The following is an 18,003-nucleotide window of genomic DNA, read 5'->3' as shown; positions in this document are numbered from 1 at the left end:
GGCGTGTGAGCTCTGTGACAAGGGGGGATGAATGTGGAGAGTTTTGAGAATAAGGATGAGTATGAAGTGCGAGTGTGTAAGAAGGGGGCGAGTGTGTGGTGCGTGAGCGAGAAAGATTGCGTGCGCTCTGAAGAGCAGGGGTGCCCTGAGATTTTAAAACATTCTCCAGGGGTGCCGTGCTCAAAAAAGGTTGCGAACCACTGCTGTAGATCGGCATTTCAAAGAGCAGGCGGGCAGGCACTCTACCATTGAAGGGCAGTACTCCTATCCTCCAATTTATAGTAAGAATTCAAGCTGTTGAGCAACAAATGTATACAACCGGTTAGGCCAATACTTATAGTTTGGGATCTGTTTGTGATAGGACATCAATGTTTTACTAAGAGATTTGTGAAAGTAGTTTCACATGCTAAAAGTTGTGTGACTTCCCTTTGACTCTTTAAGCTGCAGTTCAAGCAATATCCTACATGTGTTTTTTTTTTTTAATAAATCAGTTCTGTACTATGAGAAAATACTTGTAGCATTTAAAAAAAAATGTTTTAAAAACATTTTTAATGTTTCTAATGTAGGAAGCATTTCCAAAGTGACAGCCCCTTCCCCTTCTGATAAGAGACAGAGCCTGAGCCCCACCGCTGAGATTCCTGATGCACAGACATTTATACCTGTCATCTCTACATTTCCCATTACACCCCATAGATTGTGAGTTCTTCACTGCAAACGTTCACTTCACTTAGGGTCATTTTAATGTCTGGGATTGGTATACTGTACATTAAAGCTGCAGTTCAAGCTGCCATTAAAAAAAAAAAAAAATATATATATATATATTTTTCCCCCCATTCAATATGTGCATCAATACAATCTGCACACTGAGAAGTGATTAGCTAAGCTGCAGATCGATCCGTTCTCCTGTAATCGATCGCTTGCTCAGGGTTATATAATTCAGTTCTTGCACAGCATTGTGGGCAATGTAGTCCTGGAATATGATGGACTGGGCAGTTACTAGATACAATTGGTGCACTGCTAGAGAGAGGGCGGGGCTCAAGAGCTAGAGCCTATCAGAAGGGGAAGGGGCTGTCACTTTGGAAATGCTTCCTACATTAGAAACATTAAAAATGTCTTTAAAACATTTTTTTTTAAATGCTACAAGTATTTTCTCATAGTACAGAACTGATTTATTAAAATAAAAAATAAATTAAAAAAAACACACACGAAGGATATTGCTTGAACTGCTGCTTTAAACAGAGTTTTAAAAGTACGGGTCTCAAGGGAGCATCACATTCAAATCAGTTCTTCCAAGGAACTAGAGAACGAAGGAAGGGAGTAGGAAGTGATCAACTGAACCATACTAATTGTGATATGAAATGTAATCAACAAAAATTTCGATAATTGTAAATATAAAGTGGGTGCAACTGTGAACTGAAAGTGAATCAGGAAAAAATGAGGAGTACAAAGTGATTGCACTCCAAAGAAAATTCACTTAAATGCACACCACCAGTTTAAAATGTAACTTTTAATACTATTATATACATAAAACATATATTACCGAGAAAAATGTGTAATAAAGAATAAAAATATATTAAATCAAGTAACTATGCAACAAGAGCCGCCTCTCATATATGGATAAATACTCCACTACACAATTGAAGATGGAGTGATAGAGGCTACAAACGTGCAAACAGCCCACCACATCAGTAGTAAGCTCAATAGATGAATAAATTGAATTAACAGTAGGGATGGAACACTATATTGATCTTAAATAGATGGTAGATCCAAATGATAAGTATCAATGAACACAAGGAACCATTCTCACACTGTAAAACTGTTGTTATATATAGCTATACTGAAAAGCTGGCTGACAAACACTCTGTTAAAACAGCCCCATGGCAGAGGCGGTAATAAAAGTTACATTTTAAACTGGTGGTGTGCATTTAAGTGAATTTTCTTTGGAGTGCAATCACTTTGTACTCCTCATTTTTTCCTCTTCCAAGGAACTAGCCTGATCTGGTTAATATGACTCGATGGAAAACACCACAGCAGTGCATTATATCCCAGAGCCTGTGCTTTCACATGTCCTTTAGGTAAATGCTTTTGAACATACGGCAAGTGGCATTCACCTTTTCACTTTGTGTATGGGCTTTCCCAAGCTCTATAGCTTAGAGATAAATAACTGATGGCTAAAGGTCGGCAAGAGCATTGCTAAAAAAATGTATTGACAGACTGTCTGCAGCAGAAATCTTAAGGTGCTGGTTTTGCTTGACCCTCAAGACAGGCCTGAAGCACATGGTTCAGCATTGTGTTCAAGGCCTCTCTAAATGTGATTACTTAATCCCTTCTTGCTGTTGAAACAATTCAGCAACATGAGACCCACTCAGTTCATCTTTAATCAGGATTGAAACTTTCTACAGTTAAAAGTTCATGTGCTACTTTAGTGCCGATATAGAAAAAGCTGTCACAGTACTTACTCGGCCCTCCCCCCCCAATGTGCAAGAAACCAAACAAATAGAGGAAAATAGTGAATATTTCAATTTCACAATGCGAGTCCATGGATACAAGTTCAAAGAGTGCGCCATGTTAATTGAAGGACATTTTTGTGCCAAACCCTTTAAACATTAAAAAGTAGCACTAAGTCAGTTGCGTTTCCTAGAATTCATATTTGTCTTCTCCATCACATTGTCCCTACAACACCCACTTCAAGCCCCTCACACAATGAAAATCAGACTGAATAAAAGTGACGCTCTCTGCAGTAGTAGACAGGAGCCTTAGGCTTTGGTCCCGCTGCGTCCGGCTGTGCGCGCGGCCGCGTGCACGTTCCTCACCAGCAGGGGTGTCCTGTCCCCCCTCGCTGCACGGCTCACAACGCGCTGTGACGCGTCAGCCGGCAGGGGATGCAAGAAAATTGTGATCCCGAGCGGTGACGCGTCACGTGGTGCGCTGATGAGCCTATCAGCGGCGGGTGTGGGAGCTGTCAGAGAGCTTCCTCCACAAGGTAGGGGGAAGGTAGGGGGCGGGTGGGGGGGGGGGAGGGTGGTTTGTGTGTGGACCGGGGGGGAGGGATCAGCACGGAGAGGAGGGCATTTGTGGGGGGCGGGGGGAGCTGCTTACCTTCCAGCATACAGCCGGCAGCAGCTCCCTCCTGCAGCCCGGGAGACCGACCACGCTGCAGCCATCCGCTGGAGGGGAGGGGGGGTGGTGGTATCGGACGGGAGCAGCAGAGGGCATGTGGGGGGTCCCTCCTGCAGCCCGGGAGACCCCCGCTGCAGCCCTCTGCTCAAACCACGCCCCCCGGCCGACGCTCCCTACAGACCGCATATAGCGGTCAAGTACCTCTCCACGCTCCGCCTGTCTGCAGTGCGGGCGCGTGGTCTGAGGCAGCGGGGCCTTAGCCTTACAGAGGTGTTAGGCTGCGTCCATAGGACTGCAGCCGTGCGGAGGCTGAGGGAAAGCGGGTGCTTTCCCTGGCCTCGGTCCGCGCGCCGTCCGGGGGGGCCTGTGACGTCACGGAGCTGGTTCGCCCTCATTGTCCCGTGAGCGCGAAAATCTATAATTTGAGTAAGACCTACGCTTCCGCACGCTTACAGAAGCGTGCGCGAGCCCCTGCTAAAGCCGCTTTCATTGCGGCGGCAGAGGCTCACTGAGAAGCGTCAGCGCGCCTCAGCACGGGTCAGCGCCTAAGCGCTGACCCTGGACGCAGCCTTAGGGACACTTGGTTGTGATGCACTAATATATAGAAAAAAAAATAACTTTATAGTATCTTTTAAAATGTGTGTAGCTTTATTTTAGATGTGATAAACATGCTTAAAAGTAGTGAGTGGTAAACAATTTGTTTAGGTTTTATTCACATTATCAACGTGGAAAAAAGACTTTCCACATGTAGGCATGAAAAAAACTTCCCAAATTAATGATACAAAAATGCAAAATACATCAGTGCAAGTTTTGAACTTTACTTCAAGCAGCAATACTCCATACTCCCCCCCCCCCCCCCACTTCTTTTTATATGTAGTGCATGTGACAATGTATAATTCTACATTTTTACCTAAAGTGGCAATCTGTAAAAATCCTAATTGTGTGCCTAACATAATGGCCACCATTCAGTTTCGTTCAGTAAGTGTAACTCAGCAGCTACAATATATCCTTATATTACTAAGGTACCATTATCTATTGTTGCAGTTTACAGCTCAAACTGCTGGGAATATTGGCCAGAAATGATCACCAACAGGAAAGTGTTACAAAGATCTTACACGGCTGGGGTGGTGTGCAAAAGCCCAAACCAATAAAAAATTGCATTTAGAGTTGAATTAAAAATGCAGGAAACACACACACACAGACACACACACACACACACACACACACACACACACACACACACACACACACACACACACAGACACACACACATAGACACACACGATTTCCCATGTTTTGCTACTTTAAAACTGGACAAAGATGAAAGAAACACAGAACCCAACTTGTAAGCAAAAAGTAGGTATCACCTAAAAGTTAGTTGACAACTTATCTTTGTTAGAGGATCAGACATTGCACACCCTTAAATGGTAACATCAACTAAACAAGTGTATTTTAAAGCTGTGCAGAACAGACTACGTTAATACAATGCATCAAGCACCCAGAAAAAGAATATCTAACTACAAATCGCAGGAGTTTACACAGAGTTTTAGAAAATTCTGATTCTGTCATTACCGAGACGTGATGGCATTACATTTCTTGGTTTAATATCGAACTAAAACCCTTCATTATGTGAACAAACACACACTGCTATTGTTTCCTCTCCAGAAAGGGCAAACAAATACCCTTTCTAGAAAGGTGAGGCTGTGAAATCCGGCATGAAGCTCGAAAAAAGGTTCTTCTCTTGCTATTTATCAAAGGATGTTCCAGCTGGCAGTGATCCAAACCAGCTGGGAGTAGCTCCCCTTTCCCCTCCACCATACGGAACTGAGCTTCCTGGTTCACACTCACTGTGCACGCAATGCTAATAAGTTTGATGCGGACTGAGCCAACAGTACATTGAGATGCACTGAAGAGATTGATATCCAATATATGGGCTATCTTAGAACTTTTGTAAGGGTATGAGGAACAAAGGACTGAAATCGCTGCTAACGTGTTTAGTTGGCAACATATGCTGCTTTATCTCCTTACAGTCCTGTTCTCTACTTGCTCATTTAAAAATAATAAGTTGATAAGTAGGCAGCACTAATAATGTAGCTCTTCGAGCTGACAGACATGCTGGTCTCTAATGTACCAAGGGTCTGACATTTCTACTGCTATTTTAAATGATAATGTTAAGAAAAACTTTCTGCTTCACTACTTATGTAAAGTGCCTTGGTATTTTGCATTTATGCTGAAAACATTGGAATAGTAAAGACTGTTTGCTTTTCATGTAGTTCCCCCTATCACCTTTTTAGATGTCCTGCACAAAATAAAGCTACAAACCTAGAAAGCTTTAAATAAAGATGTCCATATTCTCATGCCACAGTAACAATAATTCTCAATAGCCCTCTCCATTGACCAAAAAATTAACTGGAGTGGAGTTGGTGTTTGCAGAGCTTTACAAAGCTATATTCTCCTGGCTTGCCTATTAAATGAAATATGCATACTGACCTAACCTAGTGACCGAAGTACCGTTACAAAACCAGTGCAACACTTTCACCACAGACTTAGAAAGGAATAGTTTGCACTTAAGGGGAAAAGTATGAAACCCATCTGGCAGAGAAGGGGTTAATGTGTTTTGCCCATGGTCATTTGAAGCTGTTGTGGGATTTGGCCCTTCCAGCCGTGAAAAGGTTCACAGCTGTGCAGCAGCTCACTGGGAGCAGCATTCAGACCAAACAATTCACGCTTTGACATTACACCAGATGTCTTAACACCCTAAATCAATATACAACGCCTTGTATAAACCACTGGCACAGGTGGGGTTAATCAAGAACCTTTGCAAAAACGTCACTGAAGTGGTTAGGGATACATGACAAAGCACAACGTAGGATTTCTCAGATCTAGGCACCAAAAGGTTGAAGCAGCGGTGCGCAAAGTGGGGGGCGTTAGAGGCCCCGCGATTCTTCGAAAGCATTTAAAATAAATTTACTTACCTTGTTTCCGACGCGTCTCCATGGCAACCGGCGTCATTTGCGGGGTCATGTGGCGTCACACGACGTAATTTGACCCCGGGGCATGCGAGAGGGGGAGGGGGGGGGGGAAGGGGGCGCGAGCCGGAGGGGAGAGGAGAAAGGGGGACGCATGAAGATACGTTTGCGCACCCCTGGGTTAAAGCTGCAGTTTAAGCTGCCGGTTTAAAAAAAAAAAAAAATATATATTTTTTTCCACATTCAATATGTGCATCAATACAATCTGCACACTGACAAGTGATTAGCTAACCTGCAGATCGATCTGTTCTCCTGTAATCAATCACTTGCTCGGGCTATTTAATTCAGTTCTTGCACAGCATTTTGGGCAATGTAGTTCCTGGAATGATTGACTAGGCAGTTACTAGATACAATTGGTGCACTGCTAGAGAGAGGACGGGGCTCAAGAGCCAGAGCCTATCAGAAGGAGATGGGGCTGTCACTTTGGAAATGATTCCTACATTAGAAACATTAAAAATGTCTATAAAATATATATATATATACTAGCTGATAAACCCGGCGTTGCCCGTGATTGCTGGGGGGGGGGGGGGGGGCGGGGGCGAAGGGCAGGGGGCGAGGGGCAGGGAGGGGGGCGCGGGGCAGGGAGGGGGGCGAGGGGGCAAAGGGCAGGGAGGGGGGCGATGGGGCAAAGGGCAGGGAGGGGGAGAGGGGGCGAAGGGCAGGGAGGGGGCGAAGGGCAGGGAGGGGAGAGAGGGAGGGCAGGGAGGGGAGAGAGGGAGGGCAGGGAGGGGAGAGAGGGGGGGCAGGGAGGGGAGAGAGGGGGCGAAGAGCAGGGAGGGGGAGAGGCATGGAGAGGGGAGAGGCATGCGGCGAAGGGCAGGGAGGGGGCGAAGGGCAGGGGTGAAGGGGGGCAGGGAGGGGGCGAAGGGCAGGGCCGGAGGGGGTGAAGGGCAGGGCCGGAGGGGGTGAAGGGCAGGGAGGGTGGAGGTGGGGGCGAAGGGCAGGGAGGGTGGAGGTGGGGGCGAAGGGCAGGGAGGGTGGAGGTGGGGGCGAAGGGCAGGGAGGGTGGGGGTGGGGGCGAAGGGCAGGGAGGGTGGGGGCGAAGGGCAGGGAGGGTGGGGATGGGGGCGAAGGGCAGGGCCGGAGGGGGTGAAGGGCAGGGCCGGAGGGGGTGAAGGGCAGGGCCAGAGGGGGTGAAGGGAAGGGCCGGGGGGGGGGGGTGAAGAGCCGGGGGGGTGAAGGGCCGGGGGGGGTGTGTGTGAAGGGCAGGGGGGGGTGAAGGGCTTGGGGGGAGGGGGGGTGAAGGGCAGGGCCGGGGGGGGGGGTGAAGGGCTGGGCCGGGGGGGGAGGGGGGGGCTGAAGGGCTGGGCCGGGGGTGAAGGGCCCGGCCGGGGGGGGGGGGGGGGGTGAAGGGCTGGGCCGGGTGAAGGGCCGGGGATGGGTGAAAGATCCCTTCCCCTGCGTTTACTTACCTCGCACCGGGCCGCGCTCCTCCTCTTCCTCGGGCTCCTCGGCGGTCTCCGTTCCCCCCGGCGAGGCGGAGCTGAGACGCTCAGGTGAGGAGGTGGTGTGGGCAGCCGGCCCGTACAGCTCCCGACTGGGAGAGCCGGAGGAGCGCTCCCGGGGATGGTGAGCTGGGGGCGCGGCCTCTAGGCCTTAAGGTGAGAGCGGCGAGAGCGTGCTCTTGGGGGGGGAGGAGGGGGGGAGCAGTCTGTGGGAGGGAGCACCGGGAGAGAGGGTGATGTTTGTGAGGTCCCGCGGAGTGGTGATAGGGGGTGGTTCCGTTGTTGCGGGCCAGCCGCCGGGAAGGGCGGGTGGGTGGTCAAGGCCGGGCAGCCGTTGAAGAGGGCGGGGGGTGGGTGAGAGGGTGGATGGGCGAGGAGGGGGGAGGGGGTGGTGTGTGTGTGTGAGAGAGAGAGAGAGACCGGCCAATGAGAGGTGTGCGGGAGCGGGCGGGCCAAGGGAGCCAATGTGATTGTCCCTAGACACAGGGAGACACATACAAACAGACAGGCAACGACACATAGGACACTTTGAGAAATATATAGATATATATATATATATTTTTTTTTTAAATTTAAATGCTACAAGTATTTTCTCATAGTACAGAACTGATTTATTAAAAATAAAAAACACATGTAGGATATTGCTTGAACTGCTGCTTTAAAGTACTGAGATTGTCCAGGCTATCAGCACAGTGTTTTTGTTGTGCGTGTCTGTGTCATTTTCACCCTGCGTGAGGAGGTGGAGGTTATCAGGAGTCACAATCCCTTGCACAATGCAGCACTAGTGTGACAGGTATGTGGGGCATAAAGGTCGCGTAGCAATGGAACAGCTCAAGGCAGTGTTTCCTGACAGCCACTGAGCCATGTGAACAGCAAGAAACGAAACTGAGAGAGTGAGAGCGAGAATAGAAAGACATGCATTGCTCGCAGCTCATGAAAAGGTGATAGAAAGTTAATGGTTTTAGAAGCAAAGTAGGGAGGGTAGCCAGGTTAGATCGGTTCTTTCTTTCATGTAGTAACGAAGGAGGGAGTAGGGGGTATGATACCTTTAATTGGACCAACAAGTAGCTGATCTGTTACAAGCTTTCAAACCCCTCAGGGTCCTTCATCAGGTATAATCCGTGTAGTAACCTCGTCATATAACGCGAGTGTACCTAGCACGGAGCACAGTGCACAATCCCTGCATCAGAAAGCTTACAATATTCGTAGTACTTGAGGTGCTGGGTTCTCATGTCTGCACTTCAGAGGCTGGTGCTTTAACACCTTCCCCACTGGAAGGTCCTTCAACACATTGGCCCCTCATTTAACAAAGCTTTTAATTTTGTGGCTGCTTCCTGTCTTCATGAAATTCTGCGCGATCCTGCACTACATATAGGATATGCTCCCTTCACTTAACCCATTCAGGGCCTAAGAGGTTATAAAAGTGCAATACCAAATTGTTCTTAGAGTAGCAATAAAGTGAAGCTGTTTAGCCATGCACGTTTCTTTTCAATTTATAATATTTGTTTGAGGTCAAACTTCCTGGCCCTGGAGAAATGCAGATTTATAGTAGGTTGTGTTACCCTTTAGGGGACACACATTTGGGTTAACCCCTTTGCTGCTGAATGGGTCAAATTACTATTCTAATTATTTTGCCACTACGGGGTCGGCAATGCATAGTTGCACAGGACAGCCTTACATTGCCGAACCCTTTGAATATAAAGTGTTAAGAACTAATACTGTGTGTTGTGGATCCCTCAGTCTGAAAGGAAATGGATCATTGCTTTATTTGCAACATTTATGCAGTAGGAGTGTAGCCACGTGCCCAAAACAAACGCCATTTTACTTTCCATGTAATAGAATGAGCTAACTTTTAGTGCTTCCCTTGAAAATGTATACGCTCGAACCAGTCCATGCAGGATTTTGGATGTCACCGGTGACTTACGAATGTGGAGCATTCAGATGCCTGTATGTGCTGGATTCCACATGACTGGTATATTTGTCATGTGATTAAGAATATAGACCAAATCTCATTACTTCCTTCCCATTACTTTAAATCACTTTTTAAAAAAGGGACAGAGGAACTGCAGTGGAGCTATAGTTCACAAATTCTGACATGATTTCAGGTGAACTTTAGTACCTTTAGAGATCCCTTCCACCCTCAATGTGGAAGCAATTTTCAGTACCTAGTGGTTTTTTGCTTATCGTGAGCTATATATTGTACTTGTTGTAAGCTTACCAGCTCTGCAGCTCTGCGAAGGTCTGCTTCATCTTCTTGATTGAGGCATCCATCTCTTCCTTCACCACCACGCGATAGCGAGCAAGGGAGACAGAGCAGCGCTGCAGGTCCTTCACAGACTTCTCAATGTTGGCTCCTGTTAAAACCATGTCCAATGACTGCAGGCCAATGTGGTACAGAAATAGTTGACAACACCCTTTGGTATCAACCTCCAGAAAGGTGCATTAGAAACAAACAATGTGCATCGTGTCATTAGAGGTTTTGGTACCGGGGACCACTTTTTGGAGGTTTTGATACATGGATCAACATAACCGACGTGACCAGAAGCCGCCTGAACCCTGGTAAGTTGAGGTTGCAGAGGTCTCGCACGGTCCCCCGGCATTTAATTTAAATGCCTCGGGAGAAGAGCGCGGGGCCTCTGCAAGCGCCCGCAGCACCCCCAAAAAAATTCTGCGACCCCAGTTTGCGCACCCCTGCACTAAGGCTTAGTCTTCTGAAAATTAAGTGTTCAAAGTCAACATGTACACACACTCAAGGAGCTATACAAAATGAAAAATGATTGAGGTATTATAACTTACTGTCTCATCAGCAACTATTTTACAAATGGGATGCAATTTGTTACACTGGAGGTATTAAAAAGCTACGGTGCATTGAGATTGCTCACAAACCTGACTGCACAGCACCTGACTGAAAATCAGGAAAGATTTTTTGTGTTCCAATAGAATCAGGATCCACCAGAGCAGATGTGGCCAACTCCAGTCCTCAAGGGCCACCAACAGGTCAGGTTTTAAGGATATCCCAGCTTCAGCACAGGTGGCTCAATCAGTGGTTCAGTCACAGGCTGCACCATCTGTGCTGAAGCAGGGATATCCTTAAAACCTGACCTGTTGGCAGCCCTTTAGGATTGGAGTTGGCTAGCCCTGCACTAGAGTAAGCAAAGAACCCACAAAATGTGCAGCCTCTCTGCCACGACATAGAAGGAACTGAAGACCACGAGCGTCTCCTTTTTCAGGCCTCGACTAGCACTTAAAAAACCCCTTCTTTTTAAAGACTGCCTGATTTTCATAAAGCTTTTTATAGAAATACAATTTCTAACATAACATTTACTTTTGCCTACATGCCGAATTTTCTTCAAAACCGTGGCTAACTCTGAAAGCGGAAACAGTCACAAAAGCACAATACATTTGTGAACTCCTTTTACTTCACAACCACAGCAGGGACATATTCTACACAAAATATACATTTTCCTTATACCAGGATAAAATATATAAGTTTTATGTTAATTGAAACAAGATTTTAGAAAGGGTAAAACGCACTTGTTGTGCTTCAGCAAAGAGCGTGATGATGCACACTGTGATATAGGAATACAACACCAGGCCCAGCAAATAAAAGTACATTATATCATATTAAAAAGTCATTGATCACCGCAGCACACTATCTTTTTATTGTCTGACAGAGAGATTGAGGGATTTACCCAAGGTCACAAGGACCCAACACTTGGTTTCAAACCAGAATCGCCCATTTCGAAGGCAGTGACAGTACCACAAAGCTACACAAAAAAATCTACTCGCCACCTAGTACCAAACGTATGCTGCTTGGGCCAATAGGAGCTCGCCACGATGTTAAATCCACTCGCCCGGGGCGAGCAAATGTATAGGTTTGTCGAACACTGTATATATATATGTATATATATGTATATATATATATATATATATATATATATATATATATATATATATATATATATATATATATGTATATATAAAACCTGTCATTCATCAATATATCTGAAATAATTATTTTGTTTGCGTGTGCAAATTACCTGAAAGTGCCAATCACAAAAACACAGCGTCTATCTGCTCATTGAGGACACGAGAGAGTCTACTGCCAATATTCAGAATCCATTCCCTCTTAATCTGTAATAATATATTTAAATGCTCCCCACCTCTCTCTGATTTTGCCATTATTAAGTGTTTGGAAACCAGAAAGTTTATATCTTTGTCTGCAATTTTACCAACAAGTTCTTGAACTTTAATAATCTTTAATAAATTCTTGATCAAAACAATTAAAACTTTCCATTTTTCAAAAATTCTACGTGGTTGCAATTAAATTGTTGCCAAACACACAAAGAGGTGGGGATTGTGAAGAGATTATGACAGATTGAGAATCTTGATATAATCCCCCAATAGCCTCAATAAAGTAGCATGCACTCTATTTTTGTAATTTGCACTCGAGATATATTTTCTGTAATTACCTTTCAGATATAACAAACACACGGATACCCAGCAAGCTCTCAGAAACCCCCCAAAATATATGTATGTATATAAGTGTCAAAAGGAGTCCGACTGGGCGTGGCTAATTGTATAAAACAAGAAACAAAGAAGTCCAGAGCAACATCCAACGTGACAAAAATACACAGTGAAATACCTGTATATCTCTTGAAAAAGGGTAATTTAGTTAACCCTTTGGCCAAAGCGTATAAGCCTGCGAGCCACTTACAAGGCTTGACCAGTTCGCAGGTCCTAACACTGATTAAAATCCTTATTTACCTCTTATACACTTTGGCCAAAGGGTTAACTAAATGACCCTTTTTCAAGAGATGTATAGGTATTTCACTGTGTAGTTTCGTCACATTGGACGTTGCTCTGGACTTCTTTGTTTCTTGTTTTATACATTTCAGATATATATTGGTAAACTTGCCTGGTTTTAATTATATTAATTGGTTTATAGTGGATTGCTGGAGAAAATAAATAAATGAATGGCATTAGCATCTCCCCCTGAAGAGCTGGGAATAATGCACAATAGGGTGTGTGCTGGTGTGATAATCAACTGTTTAATAGGACATGAAACAAATATTATTTAAAATTCCTGGTGCTCTATTCCTGGGGTGCACAAAGTTTTTTGGCTGCGCCCCCCCCCCCCGGTGTCTCTGTCCCTGCGCTCGCGTCCCCCCCATCCGAGTGGCCCGGCGTCAAATGACGCAGAGAGCCACGTGACCCCGCAGCGTAATTTGACACTTTGTCATGGTGACACAGCACGTCATGTGACCCCGCAGCGTCATTTGATGCTGCGTTGTCATGGCGACGTGAGCAGAAGCTGGCTGAATCCCGGTAAGAACAGGTTGCATAGGCCTCGCGCGGTCCCCTGCCATGTAACTTAAATGCCTCGGGGAAGAGTGCGGGGCCTCTGCAACCGCTCGTGCCTCCCCACAGAAATCCTGCGCCCCCAGTTTGCAACGCTGCTCTATTCATATATTACAAAGTGCACTGTCACATTCTTTGCTTATTCTCTCTGACATACAGTAGGGGCTCTCCTGATTGATGGATTGCATAACTGGGTGTGCTGCAGCTCTCACGCGCACACACTTTTGAATAAAAACCCTTTTTTCTCTGACTTCTGTGAATTTCAATGTACAAGTAGCACCACACAACAGCTCCTGAAAGGTGTTTTAGTAAACAGTAAATAGTGAGATGCTGTGGGGCTCTATTGATCCTTCCGTAGTGGTGCCTGAGGATCACATGACACTCTTACCCAGTTTCCTGGATCCTGAGGACAATGGGGCATCCTCTGACAGTGATGGCGAAGCCAGTGACTGTGAGCTGGACACGCTCCCCGAGCGCACTTTGTTGGTGTGCCTGTGATCAGATGGAACGGCTTTCTGATGCATGGAGCTCTGAGGGAGGTGAGCAGCTGTCAGCTTCAGCTCTAAGCCTGGGCGGCCATTCTGAAATGCGGAGGCTGCAGAAGAAAAAAAAAATCATCAAGAATACGGACTCGCAAAAGAGAGACAGTCAATAGGCCAAGTGGGACACATTACTATAATTACATACTCGAGGTGGGCCTGAAGAGTAACACTGCATGTGGCACTAACTTGACACAAACTGATCATTACCTTTTGCCATTATTAGCGTTTCATATATACATGACCAGCAGCAATACTACATTCCCCTTCTTTTTTTCTTATTTTTATATGTAAAACATGTGACAATGTATTATTCTACCTTCTTACCTAAACTGGCAATCGTTTGGTGCTCCTGTAATAAATCTGTCAAAATACCGATTGTGTGCCTAACATAATGGCCGCCTTCTGACTATGCTTCTGACTGTGAAATGTTGCAGCTGATATGAAACATTATATTACTAAGTGTAACACATTGGTGTCACAGCTTTCAGAGTAATGGAGTCTGCAGTTTGGAACACAGCAACAGATCTGTTTGTGATACTTTGTTGCCAAAAAGCAGAGCTCAAAAAGGTGTCAGTGCCTGTTTCAAAGGAGGAAATGGATGTGACTTTCTAAATGGTTGCTGTAGCAACCAAAAGAATGATCAGTATATTAAAAAGAAAATCAATAAAAATGGCATTAGGAGTTAAAAAAAAAAAAAAAAAAATGAAGACAGGATTATCTAATACCACAGAACTGATTTATTTAAAAAAACATATATGTTAAAGCAGTAAACCGTGAATAACCATTTTTTTTTTTTTTAACTGCCTTCACTTTTCTGTCTTGAAATGTTCCATTAGTTGGCTATTTTGAATACATCAAGATGAACAAAAAAAAAAAAAATTGGGGCACATGTACAGAGGTTGACGGGTTCAAAAATAAAAGTAGTAAAACTTTTTGTTTTTAATATAAAAGTGTAGCTATGGCATCTGTGGCTACTAGTTTGCTTCCCTCCTGGCAGTAAGCCCTTGCTTCCCTCCTGGCAGTAAGCCCTGGTACAAGCAGGCCTTGCCAGTAGTTGATATGGGGTTTCCCCCTCCGAGGTGCTGCACTTGAGTGACAGCGGGAGGCGGTGACATCAAGCCTGGGCATGACCAATCATGAGACAGACTTGGTGCCCTCCTCTTGGCTGTACTTAAGGGCAGGTACCGCCCAGATTTAACAGTGCCTTTCCCCACTTGAGAAAGGGAGGTCACACATTGGAGAGGCGGATATTGGGCCTTCTCCAGTCCTCTTCCCTCCGGGGGAGTGAGTGTGGACCATACCTCTGCCTCTGCTAGGGAGGCAGGGAAGAGCTAGGACGGCTGCGGGTGCCCTTGGCCTGTAGTAACAGTCCAGGGACCATCTTTCAGTGGTAGCTGAGAAGTACTGCATCGGGCAGAAGCCTGCTTGTTACTGTGCTGTACAGAAGAGATAATAACCCATTCCTGTTGTTATACCTCCTGTCTGGTGCGTGACGTTACTGGGGGAGAGTTAATAGTTCTACCGTGGGAGATCACCTTCAGTTCCTGGAGCCTACGGCAGTTGGAGGCGCTGCACTGCTAAAGAGATATGTGGGGTATGAACCCCAGAAGCCTAGTCCTAGTCCTCTGTCCCCACTAAACTGATGGACGACTCAGCCCCCCTGTTAACAGCAGGTATCATGCACCACACGACCAGAATACACACACACACACACACACACACACACACACACACACACACACACACACACACACACACACTCTGGGGTTTTTTGTTCTTTGACTATGTTTTGGAATTATTTTCTGCATTTTCTCCATTAAGAACGTACAAATACAGTGTGTCCCGTGTATGCTGCTACATGCGTTACTGTCTGCTTCACAATAGTTTGAGCCTCAATGAAACATAAATAACATTTGCATGACGTTGAATGTCTGGAGAAGGCACATCTCGGTTCAATGCAATAATTTGCGGAACGTTGGACTGTGGCGGGGTCACGGTCACTATTTGTTGTTGTTCTAGCTCAGGGGTCCCCAACTCCAGCCCTCAAGGGCCACTAACAGGTCAGGTTTTCAGGATATCCCTGCTTCAGCACAGGTAGCTCGTCATTATGACTGAGCCACCTGTGCTGAAGCAGAGATTTCCTGAAAACCTGACCTGTTAGTGGCCCTTGGGGACTGGAGTTGGCCACCCGTTCTAGCTGATAGCAACCCAATTACAGAACTAAAGCTCTATTGCTGCTAGTCAATATGCTGCGACTCCGCTTCCCAGTGCTGGGAAATGAATGGGACTAAAATCTTCACCATAAGGAAGACCCCTTCAGAGCATATTGAATAATGGGCCTACGAATTAGGAATGAAGATGTTGGCACAGACTTTTGTGACTTCCCCACTCTCCCTCACCTGGTGCTTCGGAGACATCAGGGGTGGTTGGCTCAGAGTCTTCCAACTCTCTAGCGTCTATGGAAAGGGTGTCTAGGCCCTCACTGAGGGAATCCACAGACTCTGTGTCATTCGTAGACCCGTTGATATGGTAACCGTTCAGCCCACCCTTCTCAGAGGATGCTGCACTCTGCTCCCCCTCTTCTGGTGCCCCTTTGCCAGCGTCAGCAGTGGTGCTAGGAGCAGGAACCTCGGCTTTGGGTTTACTCTTCTTCTTTTTATTCTGAGAGAAGATATTGGACAAGGTACAGATTCAAAACCTAAACTATTTCCCCAGATTGTCTGCAACAGTCTAATAATAGATGTGAGGCAATATGGGCATATACAAGTGAACCTTAATGTTGGTACAGTAATTACATGAAAGCTGTTTTAAGGAAGAATCTTTGCATTCATGGATCTACAGCGATTACAAAGCTGTCAAGTATCAGCTATTGACCCTTGTTATCCATATACTCAACCCCATCACTACTGGAGAAGCTGCCACACTATTAATTATTGTTCTGCAAAGGACCTAAGAAGTGACTTAAACCCTTTGTTGATCTAAAGAGCATAAACAAATATTGTAAGAGTATAGCAGTATTTTATGACCCAGGGTGAAAAGTGATAAGTGGCAAGTTATAGATAGTCGGCTACAGATCATGAATCAGTCTCTCCAAATTCACAGACCTGGATTTTAATCCCAACAATCTATCTATTCCATCTTTCTTTGACCAATGATTATATTCTTTAAGCTACTGTCACTAGAAGGGCCTGAACGCCAAATTGTGCAATATACTTAGGGACTCCGTTTTTTGGTTTTAACTGAAAAAACACCACCGACTAAATCATTAGGGCTTTTCGGTTAAAACCGAAAAAGACTGGAAAATTAAGAAATTGAATTTAGCCGCCAATGATTTTCATTGGTGGAGTGTCCTCATGTGATCTTCCTGCGCCATATGAATATGGCTGCGCAGGCGCGTGAATGTAAGTGGCCTCGTGAGAAGAGGCAGAAGTAGCACCAGGTAATGCACCAGCCAGCCAACAGGGGGAGGTGCAGCCACAAGTTTGGCAACCAGGTACTGCAACCCCTTGCCCAAGCACACTGACCCCCGTTACCATGTCAGGTACATCTACGCCATTTGTGAAAAAGGCTAAATAGAATTATAGTGTTTCCATATTTTGTTATTGTTAGATACTCTTAAACACTGAAAACAGATTATTTTTTTGCATATGGAAACATTAAATAAATAAAACACCGGAAAAAAAATAATTCCTAAATATACTGCATGCTCCAAGAAGTGACCTTGTTAATCAACTTCATAAAACTTAGCAGATGTGGGTCTGTCACAAGACGCCACATAGTCCATTCAAATGTCTGTACTGTAAAGTATATTTTAGTACAGCTCCACTTGGTATAAATGACCCATATTGCCCAGTGTCACAAACAAGACTATGGGTCTCAAAGAAAGATCTTTAAATAGTGTCACAAAGCTACACCCCTCTCTTTTTCTATATCTCCGTGTGGGTTGAGGCTCATTGTGTCAAAATGCGATCATCTTCAAATGCCATTGCACACATTTCAAATACTGATCAGCGCAAGCTAGGGAGGTTTATGCACATTCTAAATGTCTTCATTCCCTGGCTGGTTGCATTCTTAAACCCATTCTGTGTAATAAAAGAAACCAACACAAGCAAACACCCAAGTTGACACTTAAACTGAGTAACTTGCAAGCTGCAGAGGATTTCACTTATTCCTCCTAATTCGTTTCCCCTGAAATGTTAATTAAATGTGTACTCAAATCTTACATATTCATAAATACATTAAAAAAAAGGAATAACTTACCTTTTTCTTGCCCAGGACGGTCCACTCTTTCAACACTTCCACAGCATTACCTGAGAGAGAAATAAAACACATTGTGAATATGCCAGCTCACTAGACTCCTTTCAGAGGTTAAATCCTCCTGGAGAAAAAAGTGAATGTACGCATGATCTGAACAGACATGTTATTACTTCTGCAGGACACTCGTTTGTTAATCATGTTATATGTAACTGCCTGTGTATAACTTTCAGAGGGCACCAAAAGATCATG

General features: G+C 45.2%; 1 protein-coding gene across 2 annotated transcripts in view; it reads right to left on the bottom strand.

The window, feature by feature from the left end:
- SPATS2 (spermatogenesis associated serine rich 2) overlaps positions 1–18,003 on the bottom strand; it is a 129,557-nt gene that overhangs the window by 9,625 nt on the left and 101,929 nt on the right. For both annotated transcript variants that reach the window (XM_075591273.1, XM_075591272.1), the window contains 4 exons: positions 17,758–17,807; positions 15,897–16,158; positions 13,344–13,550; positions 9,813–9,948 (listed from right to left, as the gene is read on the bottom strand). In XM_075591273.1, the coding sequence (XP_075447388.1) occupies positions 9,813–9,948; positions 13,344–13,550; positions 15,897–16,158; positions 17,758–17,807 (655 nt within the window). The remainder of the gene's footprint in view (positions 1–9,812; positions 9,949–13,343; positions 13,551–15,896; positions 16,159–17,757; positions 17,808–18,003) is intronic.

Source organism: Ascaphus truei, chromosome 3 (assembly GCF_040206685.1).
Source record: "Ascaphus truei isolate aAscTru1 chromosome 3, aAscTru1.hap1, whole genome shotgun sequence".
NCBI classification, from domain to species: Eukaryota; Metazoa; Chordata; class Amphibia; order Anura; family Ascaphidae; genus Ascaphus; species Ascaphus truei.
Note: the sequence above shows the minus strand (reverse complement) of the source record. Positions and strands in the feature narration are given on the sequence as shown.